Genomic DNA, 20161 nt, shown 5'->3' with positions numbered 1-20161 from the left:
GTTCCTTAACCTGAGGCTGGGACCTGTCCATTCTATAAGGTGTAGCCTCGCAGCATCTGTGTTATTTCATCTGGACTGTATAATCTTGTAATGTTCGTGTATCAAAGATGAGGAAAGTTTAGATGATGTAGACAGCAAACATTGAAAGGAATGGAATGTGTGCCTGTCATTGGTTCTGAGAGGGCGGGACATGATCACTTGTGGTGGTCTTCTGTCAGCCATGTCAGTCTAGGTCACCAGAGCTGCCCTGGTGGCGCTTGGCTATGTTACTAAACTTGAGTCCACTCAGCTAATGGGAATTCCTATACGTTCATTCTCTGCTTTCCCATTTGTATAAATGTTGGTTTTATGGGCACTTTGAACTTGCTTCCAGAAATTTATCAGTTACTCTACTAAAACTCTTTATTTTACTCAAATTTGCCTTTGGAAAAGTGTGTGCATGGTGATTTTTGTGTTAACTGCAGTTACTTGCAGTATGGAAATTACAAGGTGGTTTTACTTTGTTTTGTTTGTCTTCTGAAAAATAACAGTTTATTAGTTCTATTCTATCTTAGAGTTTCTTAAAATGTGATTATGATTCAAATATGTTTCCTTGTAACTGATGTCAATTAAGAATATTCCCACACTTTTAAAGATTTAAGACTCCTTCAGCATCTCCATAAGAACAGAGCAGACATACAAATTACTAATGAATCAGATCTGTATCTCTTTATAATAGAAAGGCAATCATCCTTCCGAAGAGTCAACTATGATCTTCCCCTATAGGAAGTTTAGGGTCTAAATCAGCTAAAAACTCAGATTTTGTCATCCATCTCCAGAGTACAAATCTGGAGTAGACTATCTGATGCAACTGGACGAAATTTAAGTATCTTCCATGACTAATGACAGAGAGTGGCTATGCTGCCTTATACACCCAGTGCTTCATCAGTTAGCTGGCGGAATTTCTACTTCAAAGATACCTGCATTTAATTTAATTTTCATTGTCTCTTTGTTATTTATTTACATAGAATATTTATTTTTTTCTGCATCTGGGGTTTTTCTTCTCATTCTGATACTTGCCAGAGACACACACTGACTAACAGTGACTGGAAAACACTTTTTCATCTTATCTGGCTATTTGGTATACTGTTTCCTATGCAAATATATACCATATAGAAAGTTTGTTGTCTACAGTGAACATTGGTGCTCATGATGGAAAATTTTTACTTAGGAAATCTGCAAGACATTGGTGGGGTTTATCTTCTATTTATTCTTCTGTTAGCAAAGGTATTTTTCCCTGTTATTTGATAAATCAGTTCAAGATTCAGGTGTCTTCATGAGTGTATTGGTACTGTGCAGTCCCAATATTGACAGAACTTAAAGATCTTTCTGACAAATTCTGAGCAGGTTACTTTCTCACTTTTTCCATTTTATGTCAGCTGATGGTGAACATATTTCAGTGTCAAGTCGCTGAAAAGTAGGCTTGATTTTTTTGCCTTAGATATATATCAGGCAATTTATTATGATGGGATTTATTATGATGGGATGAATCTTCCTTTTTTTTCAATCAAAAAGGATCATAATACTTTTCCTTGTAAACTCTATTCTACCCCACAGCTAATTTCTGATTAGGACTGTGTTAAAGAACAGTAGAACTCTAAGAGTAGCTCTGGTAATAACTTCTTTTCTTGTCACCTTACTGTCTGCCCAGGTACCAGCCTCCAGCTACTTTTCTGGGCTACAAAATTGCTGCCTGTTTTCTACAAAAGATAAAAAGGTTGCTCTGAAAGTAATACCTCCTATTTATTTCCATGGAAACTACAACAGGTACAAAGAGCACAATAACACTATTTGATAGAGCAAATTCTCAACCTCACTGTGCTCTGTTTGGTCTGTGTGAATGTTCAGCGAGTGTTGATGAATGTCAGTGGATACTACTTTTTCCACATGGAGGAATTCACTGACACCCATTTGCCTCACCCATGCTTCTGTGTCAGACACTATTCTGTCAGTCTACCCTTCTGTTGCCATTGGTTGCACAACAACAGCATGTAATGGGATATTGGTGGGAAGGTTCAACCTCTACTGTCATACCACCAACATCCACCTCTGACTCTGTGGGTAACAGAATAAAATAGAAGGTATTAATTTTGGAGCAGCCTACCTACATTTCTAAATCAAAAACTAGAGTTTTTCCTTGAGCACATCCTGTTGTGCACTATTATTTTGAAGATAAATTAAAAGGAATACCTTAGCTATTGTGATCATCTGAAGTTATAATTAGATGGTAAATCAGAAATGTATTTATTTGTCTAGCACATATATTGAATTTATTCCTCATTTCCTCTGTGATTTTATTCAAAATGGAATTACACAACACATCCTTAAATTCGGCTGCCAGTTTCTCTTGAAAAGACACTCGTAAGTAAGTGAGGCTTTCGTCCCATGGTCAAGGGGACCATACAGCTGCTGGTGAGGGCAAAGTGGTTTCTTTACATCAACCACTACTAGGAAAGCTGTTGGGTAGGAACCTACTCTGGATGTGCTATTTCTTAGTTTAGTGAAAAAGCATCATATGTGCTAAAAGAAGTGGCTGCACCACAAACTGAGAAATTGTAACAAATCACTTTGTTTGGAGTGTAAAATCTAAGTATTAAATGGACAGAATTTCTAGCAAAAGCAAGCTTTGCTAAGATCAGTGTACAGGACTGCTGGGAAAAAATAAGTGATTATAAAACACTGATGTAGCTGTATCTATGCCTTTGATCAAACCTCAGGTACAAATTCATAACTCAGCCGTTGAAATACCTAATATAGTAGTTCTAAGGTTTTCTGTAACAGAATTCTGTGTAAGTAGCGTATTAAAAATCTTTGAATTTATCAAAGCAGTACCAAAGAAAAACAAAGTGGTAAAATTTATTTGGAATTTCTAAAAAACCCTCTTTGTGAACCCATTACAAGGAAGCTGAGGCGATATACTCTGACAGATCACGAGGATTAAGAGTTGGAAAATGCTAAAAAAAAAATAAAAAAAGAAAAAAGTTATCCACCATTACTTGTAAGTGGAAACACTTCCTCAGTTCTTGAAAAGTTTGTATTCTGAAGCCCTGTGCTTACAGTTTACTCTATCAAGGTAAACTACTGTGTTGGTAAGAAATAGATAACCCTATAGTTATTTGGGATGAATACTGAAGTTTCTTTTCACAAAATGGAGTCTGGACAGAAACTTTAGATCTTTTTGATACAACTAAGGAGCATAAAAACACTGTAGGATGTTAGGCAGGGCATGTGAATCAGGATGAAATCTGACCAAAAGGAAGTAAGTTGTGGCTGCTTTATTCAAGCACAAACTCATGGTTTTGGTGAAGGCCATTTTTATTTTCTACTCGCTTTATTATCTCAGTCTCTGTAAGTGATCTGCAGAAGTAAAATTTTACAGTAGACTTGAATGCATAAAAGGTAGCAAACTGAGCAAGCAAAACATGAAGATTGATGAAAGAAGGGACAATTCAGTCGGATCTGTTCTGATTATGAATATCACAGTGTGGTTTCCTCTGCTGCTAGACAGGACTACTGCTTCTGAAACATGTGATTTGAAATGTACTTCTAAGTACAAAGCTTTCTAAATAATATGCTTACATCTTCTGCTGTTATTTGTGCATCTATTTATTACATTTTCAGAAGGGAATCTTCAAGCTGTTCAAACTAATCACTTTTATTGTATTTGAAAATAACTGAAAGCAAATGCTCACTTTTAGTATCAAAGAGGAATAACAGTACAGATGTCGGAAAAAATATTCCACTTATTCTGCAGAGATATAAATGTTTAGTACTGTTTTTTGTTGTTGTTGTTGTTGTTGTTGTTGTTGTTTTTTTAATTCTGAAGGATTATTTTTAAACAACAGATTAAATAGCTCTTTCACATGTATCCAGAAAGCTCAGGAAAGAGGAGGCTGAACGTTTTGCACACTTCCCTCTGTTAACCACAGTATTTCCTGATGATGTAAACTATTCGCATACAGAAAATACTGACACATATCAACGTGTGTGTGCATGTATATGTGTGTGTGTATTAATGCTCAGATAAACAACGTCTTCATTCTGCAGAAATAATCTCAAATTTATAGTTCTTCATTATCTATGCATTTCAGACTAGCACATATGTGCTGCTGCCCTAAGCTGATGAATAGCTCAAATACAAAATCTTTCATAGGTTATCATACATTTTATCCAATTTTAAATCTTCTCAGGCACAGCTCAGGCTTTTCACATGCGCTGTAAATAACAGCAGTATTTTTCTGTAGATATGAGTATTACAAACTAAAAAAGTAGCCACTCCTGTCTGAAGCATGTATGTTAATCAAAACCCACATTACTAGCATATACAAGATTCTATCAGTTTCTGTACACTTCTGATTTAAAATCACAGTATGTCCTTTCATTTTGGTATTGAAATAAGTTGAAATTTTAATCCAGCCTCGTTATTGAGGAAGTAGATTGAATGAGATGAAACTGTGTGTGTAGCTCTTTTCTCTTTCACATTCCTCAGTTGCTGTTTGTTGCTATCAGTTGGAACACTAGAATAAAAACTGTTGCTTAGGTATGATGGACGAGGTATGATGATGAACATAAGAAATCTAAAGCAGGCAAATATTTTCAGGAATATTGAAAATTGCTTATCACTTCATTTTCATAACTTTTGAAGCACAATTAGTTCTCATTAATTGCTTAAATTGACAGGTATTTGGATATTCAGAAGTTTAAAATTTCTTTATTTTACAAGCAGATGTTTTATTTATAGGGATGTACTAGATTTGGGCTCCTTCTGAAAGGGGATGCTGGGGTGTATTACAGCTGTAGTTTTTCTTTTTTAATACTTGTTGAATATTTTAGTTTTGGCACTAAACAAAAAGAAAAATCAAATTTTAAGATCTGTTCCTCTGAAGTGCTACTCTGTTTCTACAGTGGAGAGTTCCTTAAATCTCTTATAACCTCTGAATATGTGGAGTTAAGTCTTGCTAATTTACAGATTTAGATTGCAGGAGCACCATTAATTTACTGGGTTTGTGTAGGTGGTTAATCATTAGTAATAATTATGAAGAAGAATGTCAGAATTTATGGTGACAGAAAAAGGCAATACATGGTTTGCAGTGGCAGAGATGGTAGTAATCTCTAGGTTGTCAGCTGGGGACACCTGAATGTATTAACCTAAAAATTAGTGTTGTGCTTTATGCTGTTAAACGGTAATGTAACTTCAGAAGATATACTCCTAACTTTGATAATGCCATAGAGACGATAATCAAATTCACTGTGCTTTTTGTTCTAGTGTTTTTTAATAAGCTGTGAAAAATGATATGGTGCAGGAATGGTGGCAATTTTAGCCCATCAAAGCAGCATCATTCTGTTTATACATTGAGGTGCAATACTTCATACATGGGTAGTAATGTATTTACCACAATATAAGATGGCTTTTCCTTTCCCTAGTGGTGCAGCTATTAACATGTAACTAGTTTGCAGTTCTTTTACATGCTTAACATGTGGTCATCTGTTTAAAAAAATATATTGATCTGGTTGTTAGACTGCTGCTTCTAGAAAACATAGAAATAGGAAAACAGATATATCTCTCAGTGAAGGAGTGCCACTCACAGGAGTTATTAAAGTGTGGCCAAGTGCAAGCTGTGTATTCAGTCCAGCTTGTATAAATGATGTGTACACCAGGTATGTTACAACATCATTTGACATGCTCTAAGTCAGAATTGAGTTGTAGCTGCAGATTTATTCTTTTTATGTGTTGATTCTTACCATGTTGAAAATCTTACCAAGGATGTCTTATTGAAAGTGAAAGCAGATTATGGTGTTACTGAAACTGTTCAGTAAAAAAAACCACCCAGGGGAGCCTTGTATGCTATCTATTAAATGAAGAGCACAATTGATAAACTGTGTAGTCATTGAGAACTTTGTCTCAGCCTTTCCACATGGAGAGTTTGCAGGATGATGGGGATCTTTACCATCTGTATCAAAATTCTGTCTACAAGTTTGCCTACACTGTGAAATCAGAAATTTCCTTTAAAACAATTTAATTTGGATTTTATGGGCAATTGTGGGACTCTGATAATTAAGTCATAATTTAGCTAGAAAGAATATTCTAAAGTAAGATGATAACAGACAGCTATTAAAAATGAATTCAGTTGTATCAAGGCATTCCATCCCACAGAAGATTTACTTATGTGAAACAGAAGTTAATTGCCTCTTTGTCTGGAATCTCAACGTTTTTCTCAAAGATTTAATAAATAATAAAAGCATTTTCAACACCTTATGTGCATTTAGAAACTAAAAGTTAAGGCTTGTTCATACCTTGTCAGGCTTCATGTCATCATCTGTTAATATACAGCTCACAGTTGTTGTGGGTCACAACAACTTTATTAATCTTTTTATGGCTACAAAGAACCTACTTCCTTGATCTGAATACATGCGGTGCGGAAGTTAAGAAAATTTGGTTTAGAATCTCATGTTTGGGATAATTGTAGGATTTGATACGTTTCCAAATGTCTTGTTGAAACATTTTTAATCTTAAGTTCATTAGAGCAGAATGCACAAAAGTAGCCCTTTATGTTTTACTAGTTGCCACTTTAATGGTTAAATTTTGAAATGTTGGTTAAAAAATGATTCATTGAAGGCTTGATTTATTATGACAACCTCAACTTTTACTTACATAATTCAAATGTTGTTTGCCTAATGTGAGAAGACTGGCTTGACTTCTTAATACTTACTTGTTTTCTTTTTCATTTTTATTTCATTCAGCTCTTTATGTCCTGCAGTATTATTACACTGCTTATCTAATCATTTCTGGTCTGCTTGACACCAAAAAAAATAAAATAAAAAAAAAGGCATAGGAAAGGAGTGAAAAAGATAGAAGTGAGGAAATGTTAATGTTAATTTTAACACGGGGCTTGTGTTATAACAAAGAACATAAAAAGGGAAGAGGGACAAAGGGACTCCCCAAGGAAGATAGGAAGAAGAGGTTATTAATATTGGAAAACATTGCAGTTCTTTTGTACCTGCAAGTTCTTGCAGACAGACAAGAAAGTGGAGTGATAATATTAGTGATGATGATTTACTTTGGAGCTGAGTTTTTATCTTACATAACACTCTGATAAACACCAGTGCCAGGATGAGACTGAGTGCCAGACTAGTATGATTTTTTTCCTTATTTCTGTCCTTGTTAGAGGCTTAGCACTGCACTCGCAGAGGAGTGCAGAGGAAGGTAAAGAGCAAGACTTGAGGCCTGCTGCTCTCGACTCCGGTCCATGCTTGTCCTGCCCTGTCGCTTGGGCCCCTTGTGGTTCACAGTCTCTCCAGCTGCAAGCTTCTTCCTTCTTGGAAGAACTGACTGTAACTCTTTAGCCTACTGATTATTGTGACAGGCAGTGCTGTTTCTTGTGCTTGTCTTCCCTCTTAGAAATTTTGGTCAGGTAGCACTGCTGGAATAAACATTTCTACATTCTCACATGTTCTCATCCATTACTGTAACTGACCAACTTGGCTCCCATCACTGCCTGTCTTGCTTATTACTCCTTGTTGTCTTGGAAAAAGGTCCTTGACGCTCCCTTGCATAACTTTCCAAGGCAAGGTGGAAATTCTGTTTTTTTTTTATTATTTTCAACCTTGTATCTGCTTGTGTTGAGAACTTCTGAGAGGAGTTAATCCTTTAGAAGTGTGGGTGGTGGGTGACTTCTATTGTAGTCTTACAAGGTCTTTTCATAGTTTCAGGCATGCATCAGCAGTTACTTTACAAGGACAGAATTGGAAGATAAACTTTGAAAATCTTCAACACCCCCTTCCCTAAATCAAAACTCATCTAGCCATTTTCTCTGAAGTGAACTTGTTTTCAAAATCTTCATTGGTGTCTAACTCATGAACATATGTCTCAGTGTTTGGTATGGCCAGCATTGTGCATGTTGCAGCAAAGGTTAATATATTAGGAACAGTTCTTCTTTGGGATAACAAGACATTAAATAAATATTTTTTTTCTTACAGAGCAGTTGTAACCATGTAGCAAACATTCATATCACTTGTCCTTGAAAAGCGGGACATGACCTGTTGCTGTGTTCCTGCAGCCTGGAAGGCCATCAGTGTTTTGTACTTTACCTGAGGAGGGGTGGCAGCAGGGAGAGGGAGGATTCACAAGAATCACAAGAATCACAAGAATCACTAGGTTGGAAACGACCTATAAGATCATCCAGTCCAACCGTCTCCTCATCACCATTGCCACCACTAGTACTAAACCATATCACGCAGCACGTCATCCAGACACGTCTTGAACACTGCCAGGGACGGTGACTCCACCACCTCCCTGGGCAGCCATTCCAGTGCCTGACTACTCTCTGAGAGAAGAAGTTCTTCCTTATGTCCAACCTGAACCTCCTCTGATACAACTTGCGGCCATTGCCCCGTGTGCTGCTCGTTGCCTGGGAGAAGAGGCCAAATCCCTCTTCACCACAACCTCCCTTCAGGAGGTTGTACAGTGCCATGAGGTCTCCCCTGAGCCTCCTCTTCTCCAGACTAAACAATCCCAGCTCTCTCAGCCGCTCCTCATAAGGTTTGTGCTCCAGACCCTCACCAGTTTTGTTGCCCTTCTCTGAACACGCTCCAGGATCTCAACATCTTTCCTGTAGTGAGGGGCCCAAAACTGAACACAATACTTGAGATGCGGCCTCACCAGTGCTGAGTAGAGGGGGATGATCACCTCCCTGCTTCTGCTGGCCACACTATTTCTGATGCAGGCCAGGATGCCGTTGGCCCTCTTGGCCACCTGAGTACAATGTCGGCTCATGTTCAGCCGAGCATCAATCAACACCCCCAGGTCCTTCTCTTCTTCACACTCATCCAGCCACTCATCCCCAAGCCTGTAACGCTGCATGGGGTTGTTATGGCCAAAATGGAGGACCCGACACTTGGCCTTGTTGAACCTCATCCCGTTCACCTCAGCCCAGCGGTTCAGCCTGTCTAAATCCCTCTGAAGGGCCTCCCTACCCTCAGGCAGATCAACACCACCTCCCAGCTTGGTATCATCTGCAAACTTGCTGAGGGTACACTCAATCCCCTCATCTAGGTCATCAATAAAGATATTAAACAAGGTCGGCCCCAGTACCGACCCCTGGGGGACACCACTTGAAACGGGTCGCCAGCTGGACTTCACTCCATTCACCACGACCCGCTGGGCACGGCCCTCTAACCAGTTCCTTACCCAAAGAAGTGTATATCTGTTCAGACCATGGGCAGCCAGTTTCCCCAGAAGAAGCCTGTGAGGGACCATGTCAAAGGCTTTGCTGAAGTCTAGAAAGACTACATCAACAGCCCTTCCCTCATCTATCAGACTAGTCACCCAGTCGTAGAAAGAGATGAGGTTGGTCAAGCACGACCTGCCTTTCACAAACCCGTGCTGGCTGGGTCTGATCCCCTGGACACTGTGTACATGCTGTGCAATCTCATCCAAGATGATTTGCTCCATAACCTTCCCTGGTACTGAGGTAAGGCTGACAGGCCTATAGTTCCCCGGATCCTCCCTGCGGCCCTTCTTGAAGATGGGAGTCACATCAGCAAACCTCCAATCCTCTGGGACCTCACCAGTTAACCAGGAGAGTTGATAGATGGCTGAGAGGGGCTCGGCAATCACCCCCGCCAGCTCCCTCAGCACCCGAGGGTGCAGCCCATCCGGTCCCATGGACTTGTGACAGTCCAGACAGAGGAGGAGCTCTCTGACTGTCTCCACTGGAATTGCTGGGGGCATATTCTGTGCTGTGTCCCAGACTTCCAGATCGGAGCATAAAAAGCCCAGAGGATAACTGATCTGGCTATTAAAGGCAGATGTAAAGAAGGCATTGAGGATCTCAGCCTTCTCCTTGTCCTCAGCGACCACGTTCCCTGCTGCATCAGGATTGTCCACTCTCTGCTCTGCCTTTGTGAGCCCCATCTTTAGGAAGGATGGAAAGCTGTTGGAGTAGGTCCAGATGAGGCCATGAAGATGATCAGAGGGCTGAGCATCTTTCCTATAAAGAAAGATTGAGGAAGATGGGCTTGTTCAGCTTGAAGAAGGTTCTGAAGACACCTCATTGTGCTCTTCCAAAACATAAAAGGAGTTTACAATCAGGAGAGGGATTGACTTTTTACACTGTCTGATAATGATAGAGTAAGGGGGAATGGCTTTAAACTAAAAGATTTAGGTTAGATGTTAAGGAGAAATTTTTCACTCAAGACAGTGGTGAGGTGCTGAAACAGGCTGCCCTATATGCAGATGCCCTGTCCCTGGAAGTGTTCAGGATCAAGCTGGATGACATCCTGAGCAGCCTGATATAGATGGCAGGAATGCTGGAACTAGATGATCTTTAAGGTCCCTTCCAACTTAAGTTTTTCTATGCTTCTGTGATTTACGTCCTATCATAGGACGTAGTGGTGATGCTCTGTGTGTATGATATATGAAACTTCTATCTGTACTGCGAATGAATAATACGTACAGCCATCTTAGCCTTAAAATTAAATGCAGTGTTCAAAACATTAATGCTAATTAGATGCAACTTACAGAGAGATGTGTTCAGAACTGTTCTCCAAAAATTTATAAATTTAGGAGGAAATACAATTTCTCTCCTTTGTCAACGGGGACAGCAATGTAATTACTATTCATGTGGTCCAGAGAGGTTTCTTTTCTTCTGACTTCCCTTAATTTTTTATTTCTTTTGATACAATTCATAAAAATAATCTGAGAATCCTATCTTTGCTCTGGCAAACAATCAGAGCAAAAAAGGCATATATTGCAAATGAAGAGTTTGAATTGTGTTTATTGCCTCTAGGATATTTTTCGATTTTCTCCAAGGATATTCTTCACCAATTTCCTTCCATGATTCTGGAATTTTCAAAGCAGTGCAGTAACCTGTCTTAGCAGACCAGGAGTGAAAATGAACGTAATTAAAAAGTGAGGTTGCCATAATAAATATAAATAACAAAGGATCCTTTTGCAAACGCAAGGACAAAAAAGGGATTTTTTGGATTTCTATCATGCTGAAGACAGGCACTGGTTCTGTTAGCTGTAAGATGGGGGAATGATATAAAGCCTAGCCATAATTCAACAAGATGATATTGCCAGGGAAAAATGAACGTTATCTGAAACTTTTAGTAACATCAACAATTGTATTTTTTTCTCCTCCAGAAAACAAGTTCAGTTGGACCTAGTAATGCAGATTTTCCCTCTGGGGATCCCGGAATGTACCAACTGGACATTACTTTAAGAAGAGGACAGAATTTAGCAGCACGAGATCGTGGAGGTAAGTACATGTTGGTAAACACTATCTTAATACTTGGGAAATTGGATTTCCATTGGTTTAATTTTAACAAGATTATTAAAGCTTAGGAATCCAGGTTTTAAATTTGTGTTAGATGCTGTTTAAAACCATGTTGAGGTTCTTTGGTTCAAGGGCATGCAGCAAAAGGAGCTCAGGACAGCTAAACGCACACAGGAAGAAAAGTAATAGAAGGTAATATTAGTTTATTTCTAATTTCAAGCTAGGAATGATGTGATAGATCTAATTTAACCATTCAGATTACAGCTGTCCTGTTCAGTAGTTAATTTGTTCCTTGACTGCTTAACATAAGTAATGGCTCTGTATTTTAAGACAGCAGTAAAACTCCTCTCTTTAATGGTCCAAGTGTTACCTGTTGGTCAACCTGCTGGTCCAATGTTGGCATTTCACAATTTGCACTAAGCCACAACGCATGATTCCTGAAATGTATTTTGACCCACTGAAACACAACTGGCTATCTTAATGACTGCACATACAACTGTAGCTTATTTTAGATTGGTCAGTAATGCCATTCCTGAACAGCTATTTAAGCATGATAAATCTAGTTAATAAACTAGTGAAAATATATTTGTTATGAGAGAAAACATAGTATATCTGCAACTGAAAAAATGGTTTTGTATAGAGGCTTTCTGTGTAAACTTGGTGAAGTTATTTGGCTGATTTCAGGTCTCAAGTACAGTAGCAGAAACCAAGAAAGCTGTTTACATCAAAGGGATACTACTCCACTGATAACTACATCATTAGAATTGAAATTTTAGTATTCTCATTATTGCAAGATTACTTTTTTAATGTTCTTCCTCAAGGCGTATTGATAGGCTATCAAGCTTTACCTGGCATTCATTAAAAATAAAAATACTAAAACGTTTTGTTTAATGAGCTGGAGGGACATCCACATAGCTTGTCTGGTTTTTGAATGTTATCATGTAGTTCATTTATATTTGCCATTCCTATTGTTTATAAATGAACTGAAATGTGATTATAAATATTTTGGTTTGTTTGCAAGGAAAAAATCTGTAAATATTTTCCAGATAATACAGGAGTCTAAAGTAAACAAAGGGCCGGAAATCTGCCTCCTGAGGTAGAATCCCAGTTTCTGAACTGAGTATTTGGTGCTCTGTAAGATGTTAAGTGCTTTCAAAGATCTGTTCAAAAACTTGCTACTTCAGAATCAAACAACCTTGTGCTACTTCTGATGTTTCTGCAATGCCTAAACACTAAGTTATTTTGCACGTTTGTCACCCTGTTTTGGAGGTTTCACTTTAGACAGAAATTTAAAGGCATTTTTTGAAAACACTGAGCAAGTACTAAATTTTAGGTCAACCTTTTGGAGGGAGAAGACAGATACTGAGCTTGTTTTCACAGAATAGTCTTGTGGCCTGTTTTCTTACCACAAAAAGTAGATGCCTTTCTTTCTTAATTCTTTCCTGACCATGAAAACACTCAGCCCTCTATCTCAAGCAATGGGGGGGTTTGTTTTAGCAAGTCACTGCAGTTGTGTCAAGAAGAGTGTGTGCTGCCATAAAGAAGTATAAGGATTCTTCAGGTCCGGTGGGGAGGTACAGGTATGCTTCTTCCCACACTGACTGTGTGTTTGATTTCAAAACCCAGAGAGAAAAATACAAAAATAGTAACTTGTTCAGGACACCAAGCTAAGCCTGAACATCCGCTGTTCTGCTCTGTGTTTCGTTTGTTTTCCCTTTCCCTTGGAGATTCTCAGAGTGGAGATATTGTCAGCATCCGCAAAACTGGATTCTGAGGGCACTGTGTAGGCATTAGGAAAGCACTTTGTGGATTTAGATAGCTGCTGAGTGGAAAGTGCACAGAAAGGGATTAAGGTTGGGAAGTCATTTTTCTCTGAATGCTTTCTAGAGTATTATACATATACATACATATATATTTGTTTTAAGTAAACCCAGAAATGTTTCACTAACAATGAGCATGTAAAACTGAATTAATACTAGGAGTTTCTATGGATACCAGAGGAGATGCGCCAAGTTCATGAAAGTTCACTAAGATACTGAAAGGTGAAGGGAAAAAAAAATATAAACACAATTCTCAAAGTTTTTGTTTGTTTGTTTGTTTGTTTTTTAATTTAAATTCTTGGTGCATAGAAAAAGGACATTATAGGAAAATAATTTGCTTGCTTGCCACCTTCTCATTTTCCCATCAATACCTGTTTGGAGACACCAATGTAGACAGAATACTTTGTCTCATTGTAAGTTCATTCTGAGCCAGTACGAGCATTTCTTTTGCATTGCCTACATGCTTTAGCACTGCTTGTGTTAGGGAGTTTGAGCCAGAAGGTGATTATGGGACAATCTCTTGGAAGCACTGTGTAAATATATATATCCAAATGCCAAATGGAGCTGTCAAGACTGATGTGTTGGATATTAAAATCAGAGAGTGGAAGATTTCTCAGGAATATCATGAAGATGGCATATACTATAAGACGTAACACCTTCTCTCCAAAATCTTCAGATTCTCTGCTTAAAGCCTGACCATTGTTCTTTTTCTGAGTTTTATGACTCTCACTCCAAAAGCATAATGAAACTATATTGTAGAAAATACTTTTGGTTTTAAATTCAGCTTTTTGCTCCTTAATTCTTGAACTTTAGTTTCTCATATCTTTTTAGAAAACTGGTGCTGAACATATTGCAGTATTTGAATTCAGCATTGAATTCTCATGGCATGAATGTTCTGCACGCTTTGTCTTACCCAAATTTATAAAAAGAGTCACCATAACATTCTCTAAAGAAAGGGAAAAGATTGCAGCTAAAGAAAGGGAAAAGATTGCAGCTTTATTTATGTGGCTAGCAATGCCAGTATTTGTCGTGGCTATTAGTTGATAAATAGCACTGTTTATAGTCACAACAATGGAAGAACAGAACATTCTTAATGAGAGGACCAACATCTTGCTGTTCCTTTCTCAAAGTGTGGAAAATAGCTCTTGTTATTGCAGACAATAATTCTGCACAAGTATGTCAGAAGGAAATGTAATTATTCATTTTAAGTTCTCATTTTTATAGAAGATTCTGCCCTCAGTCTGATACAGCTTTCTTTCCGAGTACCACTCAGCTGTGGTGCCCAATGCCATCTCATCTGTATGAGGATACAGTTTACATTTGTGCTTCTGTCAGAATCCTTTTGTGACCACAGATATGTTTTACAACTATGGGACTTGCTTTATTTAAGCCCTTCCTAAAGTAAACGACATACTTAGTTAGATTTCAACATTTGTTTTCCAAGCCTCTTTCCCTAAGAGCTGTGGAAAACTCAGTCCACCTACTACCAATGTTTCCCACTAAACCATGGCCCTTAGTACAACATCTAAACGTTTCTTGAACACCTCCAGGGATGGGGACTCCACCATTTTCATGGCCAGCCCATTCCAACACCTGACCACTCTCTTGGAGAAGAATTATTTCCTAATGTCCAACCTGAATCTCTCCTGGCACATCTTGAGGCCATTCCTTCTAGTCTTATTGCTATTTATGTGGAAGAGGAGGCTGACTCTCACTTCAGTACAATCTCCTTTCAGGTAGTTGTAGAGAGTGGAAAGGTCACCCCTGAGCCTTCTCTTCTCCAGATTGAACAATCCCAGCTTCTTCAGCTGCTAGGTCATAATTTCTAACTGAATGCCATGGTTTCCATCTCTTCCTGCTTATTTGCTGTCTTATATGCATTAGTGTAGAGGCTCTTCAGCTGGACTGCTGGCTACATTACCGTAATGGAGAAGCCCTCTTAAAATTCGAGGTTTTTACCTACTGCTTTCTAATATGACAGTCCTGGAAAGGTGATGGAACAGCTTGTTCTGGATGGCATCTCCAGAAGATGGAGATGAATTCTTCTGATTCTTCCAGAGCAGAAGGTTATCAGCAGTAGTCAGCATGGATTCATCAAGGGCAAATCATGCTTAACCAATCTGGTAGTTTTCTGTGATGTCATGACTGGCTGGGTAGATAAGGGGAGAGCAGTGGATGTTGTGCACCTTGACTTCAGAAAGGTGTTTCACAATGTCTCCCATGGCATTCTTGTAATGAAGGTTAGAAAGTGTGGGATAGATGAGTAGATAATGAGGTTGATTGAGAATTGGCTGAATGGCAGAGCTCAGAGGTTTGTGATTAGTTGCACAGGGTCTATTTGGAGGCCTGTAGCTAGTGGTGTTTCCCAGGGGCCGTGCTGATCCTGGTCTCATTCGACGTTATTCATTAATGACCTGAATGAAGGGATAGAGTGCGCCCTTAGCACGTTTGCTGATGATATGAAGCTGAGAGGAGTGGCTGACACACCAGAAGTCTTTGCTACCATTCAGCAAGATTGGACAGGCTGGAGGAGTGGGTGGAGAGGAACGTGATGATATTCAGCAAGGGCAAGTGTGAAGTTCTACATCTGGGGAAGAATAACTGCATGCATCAGTACAGGTTGGGGGTTCACCTGGTGCTGGGGAGCTCTGCAAGTAAGGACTTGGGTGTCCTCGTGGACAACAGGTTGGTTGTGAGCCAGCAATGTGACCTTGTGGCCAAGAAGGCCGGTGTTATCCTGAGATGTGATAAAAAGAGCATAGCCAGCAGTTCAAGGGTGGTGATTGTCCCTCACTACTCTGCCCTGGTGAGGCCACATCTGAAGTACTGTATAGGCAAGGCAGTTCTGGGCTCCCCAGCTCAAAAAAGGCAGGGAACAACTGGGGAGAGTCCAATGGAGAGGCACAAAGATGGTTAGAGGCCTGGTGCATCTCCTTATGAGGAAAGACTGAGAGTCCTAGGACTGCAATCTGGAGAAGACAGAGAGGCGATCTCATAATTGTTTATAAATGTCTGAGGTGTGGGAGTCAAGTCACTGGGCGCAGACACTTTTCAGAGATGTGCAGCAATAGAACAAGGCGTAACAGGCACAAACTGGAACACAGGAAGTTCCACACTAGGAAGAACTTCTTAACTGTTAGAGTGACAAAGTGCTGGAAAGGGCTGCCCAGAAAGGTGGTGGAGAAGGAAATATTCAGGATCCATTGTGGAAACTTTCCTGTGCCACCTGCTGTAGGGAGCTTGTGTTAGCAGGGAGTTGAACTTGATGATCTCTAGAGATCCCTTTCAATCCCTGTGATTCTGTCATTCCGAGTTGAAAACATCACACTGAAGCTTTGAATCTGTATATCTGTAGTGAAAGTAATAGTGGTAAACCAAAAGGACTTTGACAGAGCTAAAAATAAGGTGGAAAAAGAAAGATTAATCAACAGTCTAGTCACTTATAACCTGGAATGCGTAAGCTCCGGAAGTAATCCCTTCTGGGGGATTCCCAGTAATTGGAGGGATCCCCAATTACAAAGAGCACAATAACACTATTTGATAGAGCAAATTCTCAGGTACAAAACACTCTCTTCCTGCCTAGTCACTACCATTATTCATTTTCACTAGTGATGAACAACAGCTTGCATGCTGCACACGTAAAAATTTGCACAGCCATCTGGAACATTTCTTATCTCTCATATTTCTGTCACCACTGCTGAAATGCACCACCCACTGTCTCACTGTGCTCACACCTACTGTTTGATCTCCATCAACATATAGCATCCATTGATGAATGTCAGTGGGTGCCATTTTTTTCCTCATGGAGGATTTCAGTGATACACCTTTGTTCCATACGTACTTCTGTATCATGGCCCCTCTGCTGCCATCTGTCACACAGCAATGACATGTAATGAGTTCTGGTGAGAAGGTTCAACCTCTACTGCCATACAACCATGTAGGCCAACATCATGAAATACAGGTATTACTTTTGGAGCAGCCCTTGTATGTTACTGAAGTGCATGGTTTAAGTACTGCATCACTGTACTGCTATAGTAATTGTGGAAATGCAATTGTTCTCTGAGGATTCAGGTGGAACAATCTGATCTCTTAATTAAGTCATTAGAAGAAATCAAACACTTTTGGGCTTAGTATGTCTGAACAAGAATTGGAAGTGTTACTTTGTTAGCATACTGCTGTTACGTCTGTATGGTTTTTTTCTCTTTTGATGACCTTAAAAAAATAATGACATAAAAACATTAATGTTTTTTAACTAGTAAATTAAAATGTTATTTAAGAGAAGTTTCACATACTGTATTTCTGTAAATGCTCCTTTTGTTTCATAAGCCCTAATGGTTGAGGTGTTTTCCAACCTAAATATTACTATGATTTTGTAATTAGTTAGTTATTTAAATGGGTATTTCTTAAATGCTTATTTTGGCCTCATTTAAATCTTTAGTTTGTGTTTTTCATTGGCAGACACAAGTCTTAGAAAGAAAGACTAAAAGTTGTGATTGTTTTAACCCATAATTTTTTAATGGGCACTGAATAATTAGAGTTTTCTATTCCCTTTTGACTTTTGATTAGAAGATCTCTACATCTTGTAACACCTGTGTGTTCACTGAATTTGTAATTAGCATTTTCATTCTTAAGATATTAATATTCCATAAGTGCTTTTTAAATTAACTATTGTCCTCTTTGTGAATTAGGGAGGTAATTCTTTGCGACGTAGACAGAAGGACAGAAACCAGGAATACTTGTAGGAAAGCTGTAGTTTTTAGTGTAAGCACTTGTATAAGTGAACAAACCAAATTTGTATTTGTTAAATTAATGGAAAATGATTTGCAGTAAATGTATTTCCTAGCTTTAATATTGGACTACCATTATTTCTGAGCTGACATATGCTTTATGTTTCTTGTAATGAGACTTTACATATTGCAATATTGAAATACAGGATGTACAAAATTTTTGAAACTGCTAGATGTTCTGCTTGATATATTGAATTGAAACATACTTGAGAAACGTCTTTCCATTTTTTCATTTGACTTGATTGTAAGAAAGTAAGTTGACACTGAGGAACCTTGCTAAGAAGGAAATGAGTGTGGATGGAGTTGGGAAGAAAGGGAAAGGCCCAGAAAGAAAGTGAAAGAAGACTTGATTGAGTGAATCAAAACCAAATTGTTTTACTAACTACTACCTAAGCTTCTCGAGAATTATGAAATTGAAGTTGTTGCACACCTCTGTACTTATATGAAGTTAACATGGTATAAATTATACATCAAAGTGTAGGAGTAAATTTTCTATCATAGATTTATTTGCATAATGATGATTTGGTGATCAGATATAAGTAAAAATCTAGTGAAGCACTGAGGTTAAGGAAGAGGCACAATAAAGGTTCACCGATGCTTATCTTTTATCAGTATGGGTTCTTTTTTTTTGGAAAGTCCAACACGCTTACAGTGATGCCTGAGTTTTCTGAATTACTTAGCAAATTAGAGCAGACTGACATTGTCAATGGCTTGCTCTCTGATACATAAGGAATCTCTGGAATTTCATGAGCTGCCTTATGAGAAATGCCTGTATTCCTGTTTGAGAACATCTGAGTGAGGGACAGGTTGACTTTCTGGAGTCATTGCTATTAAGGCCATCACAGTATGTGTGAGGACCCTTTCATGACTTACACACTCTAGTGTCACTACTTCAGCTATTTACTTTTTTTTTCCTAAAAACTGTAGATCAAACAAAGCAATCCCAAGATTGAAATAAAAAATGGAAGACTAATAGAAACACATCTTAGGCTAAATTATCAGTCTAAGCATAAATTAATTAAGAATGCACTTTGATGTTATTTTTGCTTCTAAAAATGTGTACATTAACCATTTTCTTGCAGTGATGAAACTTTTTTTTCTGTACTTGTTGGCTATTTCTTGTTTTATCTTTTGCTTGTCACTGCAACAGTCCTCATACATGCTTTATGCAAATAAAGCCTATTTTTTTACTGTGATTTCCCATTAATATTCTTTAAAGCTTGCATCTTTTCAAATCAGTGTGATGGGTGGGACCTAGGTGCTTTCTGTTGGAGATATATAATGAATCCTGATCTCCTTCTGTGATCGGTTGACATGCTTGGTGGATGCGGGAAAGGCTGTTGACATAGTCTGTCTAGACATCAGCAAAGCCTTTGATACTATCCCCTGTGGCTTGGACAGGTACACTCTTTTCTGGGGTAAAGGACAGACTGGGTAACGGATTGACCACATTGACCACAACTCTTTGGGCCCAGCCGTTCAGCCAGTGTTTTACCCAGTCAAGTGTCTGCACATCCAAACCATGGGCAGTCAACTTCTTCATGGGGATATTGTAGGGGACCGTGTCAAAGCCTTTATTGAATTTGAGGTAGACCACATCAACAGCCTTGCCTTCATCCACTAAGTGGGTCACCTTGTCATAGAATGATAGCAAGTTTGTCAAGCACAATCTACCATTCATGAACTCATGCTGACTGGGCCTCATCCCCAGGTTGATCTTCAATTGTTCCATGGCGGCTCTCGAGATTATCTGTTCCATTCCCTGGCATCAGTGTAAGACTGATAGGTCTGTAGCTATCAGGAAAATTTTTCCAGCCCTTTTTGAAGATGGGTGTTGTGTTTACCAGTCTTCAGTCCACCAGGGCATTGCTGGTCAGCCGGGGATAGCCAGGACTGTTGAAGGATGATGGAGAGTGGCTTGGTAACCACATCTCCCAACTCCCACAGCACTCCAGGTTACAATCCATCTGGCTGCATGAATTTGTGAGCGTCTAGCTCACAAAACAGGTCCAAAACTGTTTCACTGTGGAGTATGCAGGGCCTATTCGGTTCCCCATCCCTATCTTCCAACACGAATGGCTGTATTCCCAGGGAACATCTAGTCTTACTATTAAAGACTGAGGTAAAGAAGGCATTAAGTACCTCAGTCTTATCCTGATCCTTGGTCACTGTGTTCTCCTCTGGGAGAACAAGGGCGGGAGGTTCTTCCTAGCCTTTCTCTTACTCTTAATGTGTTTAT

The 20161-nt window shown here is 39.0% G+C and overlaps 1 protein-coding gene across 1 annotated transcript in view; it reads left to right on the top strand.

The window, feature by feature from the left end:
• MCTP1 (multiple C2 and transmembrane domain containing 1) overlaps positions 1 to 20161 on the top strand; it is a gene marked incomplete at its 3' end in the record, with an annotated part of 232985 nt that overhangs the window by 89123 nt on the left and 123701 nt on the right. Inside the window, exon 2 of the mRNA XM_079548229.1 lies at positions 11183 to 11297. Within this exon, the coding sequence (XP_079404355.1) occupies positions 11183 to 11297 (115 nt within the window). The remainder of the gene's footprint in view (positions 1 to 11182; positions 11298 to 20161) is intronic.

The sequence above is a fragment of the Tetrao urogallus genome (assembly GCF_951394365.1).
Source record: "Tetrao urogallus genome assembly, chromosome: Z".
NCBI lineage: Eukaryota > Metazoa > Chordata > Aves > Galliformes > Phasianidae > Tetrao > Tetrao urogallus.
Note: the sequence above shows the minus strand (reverse complement) of the source record. Positions and strands in the feature narration are given on the sequence as shown.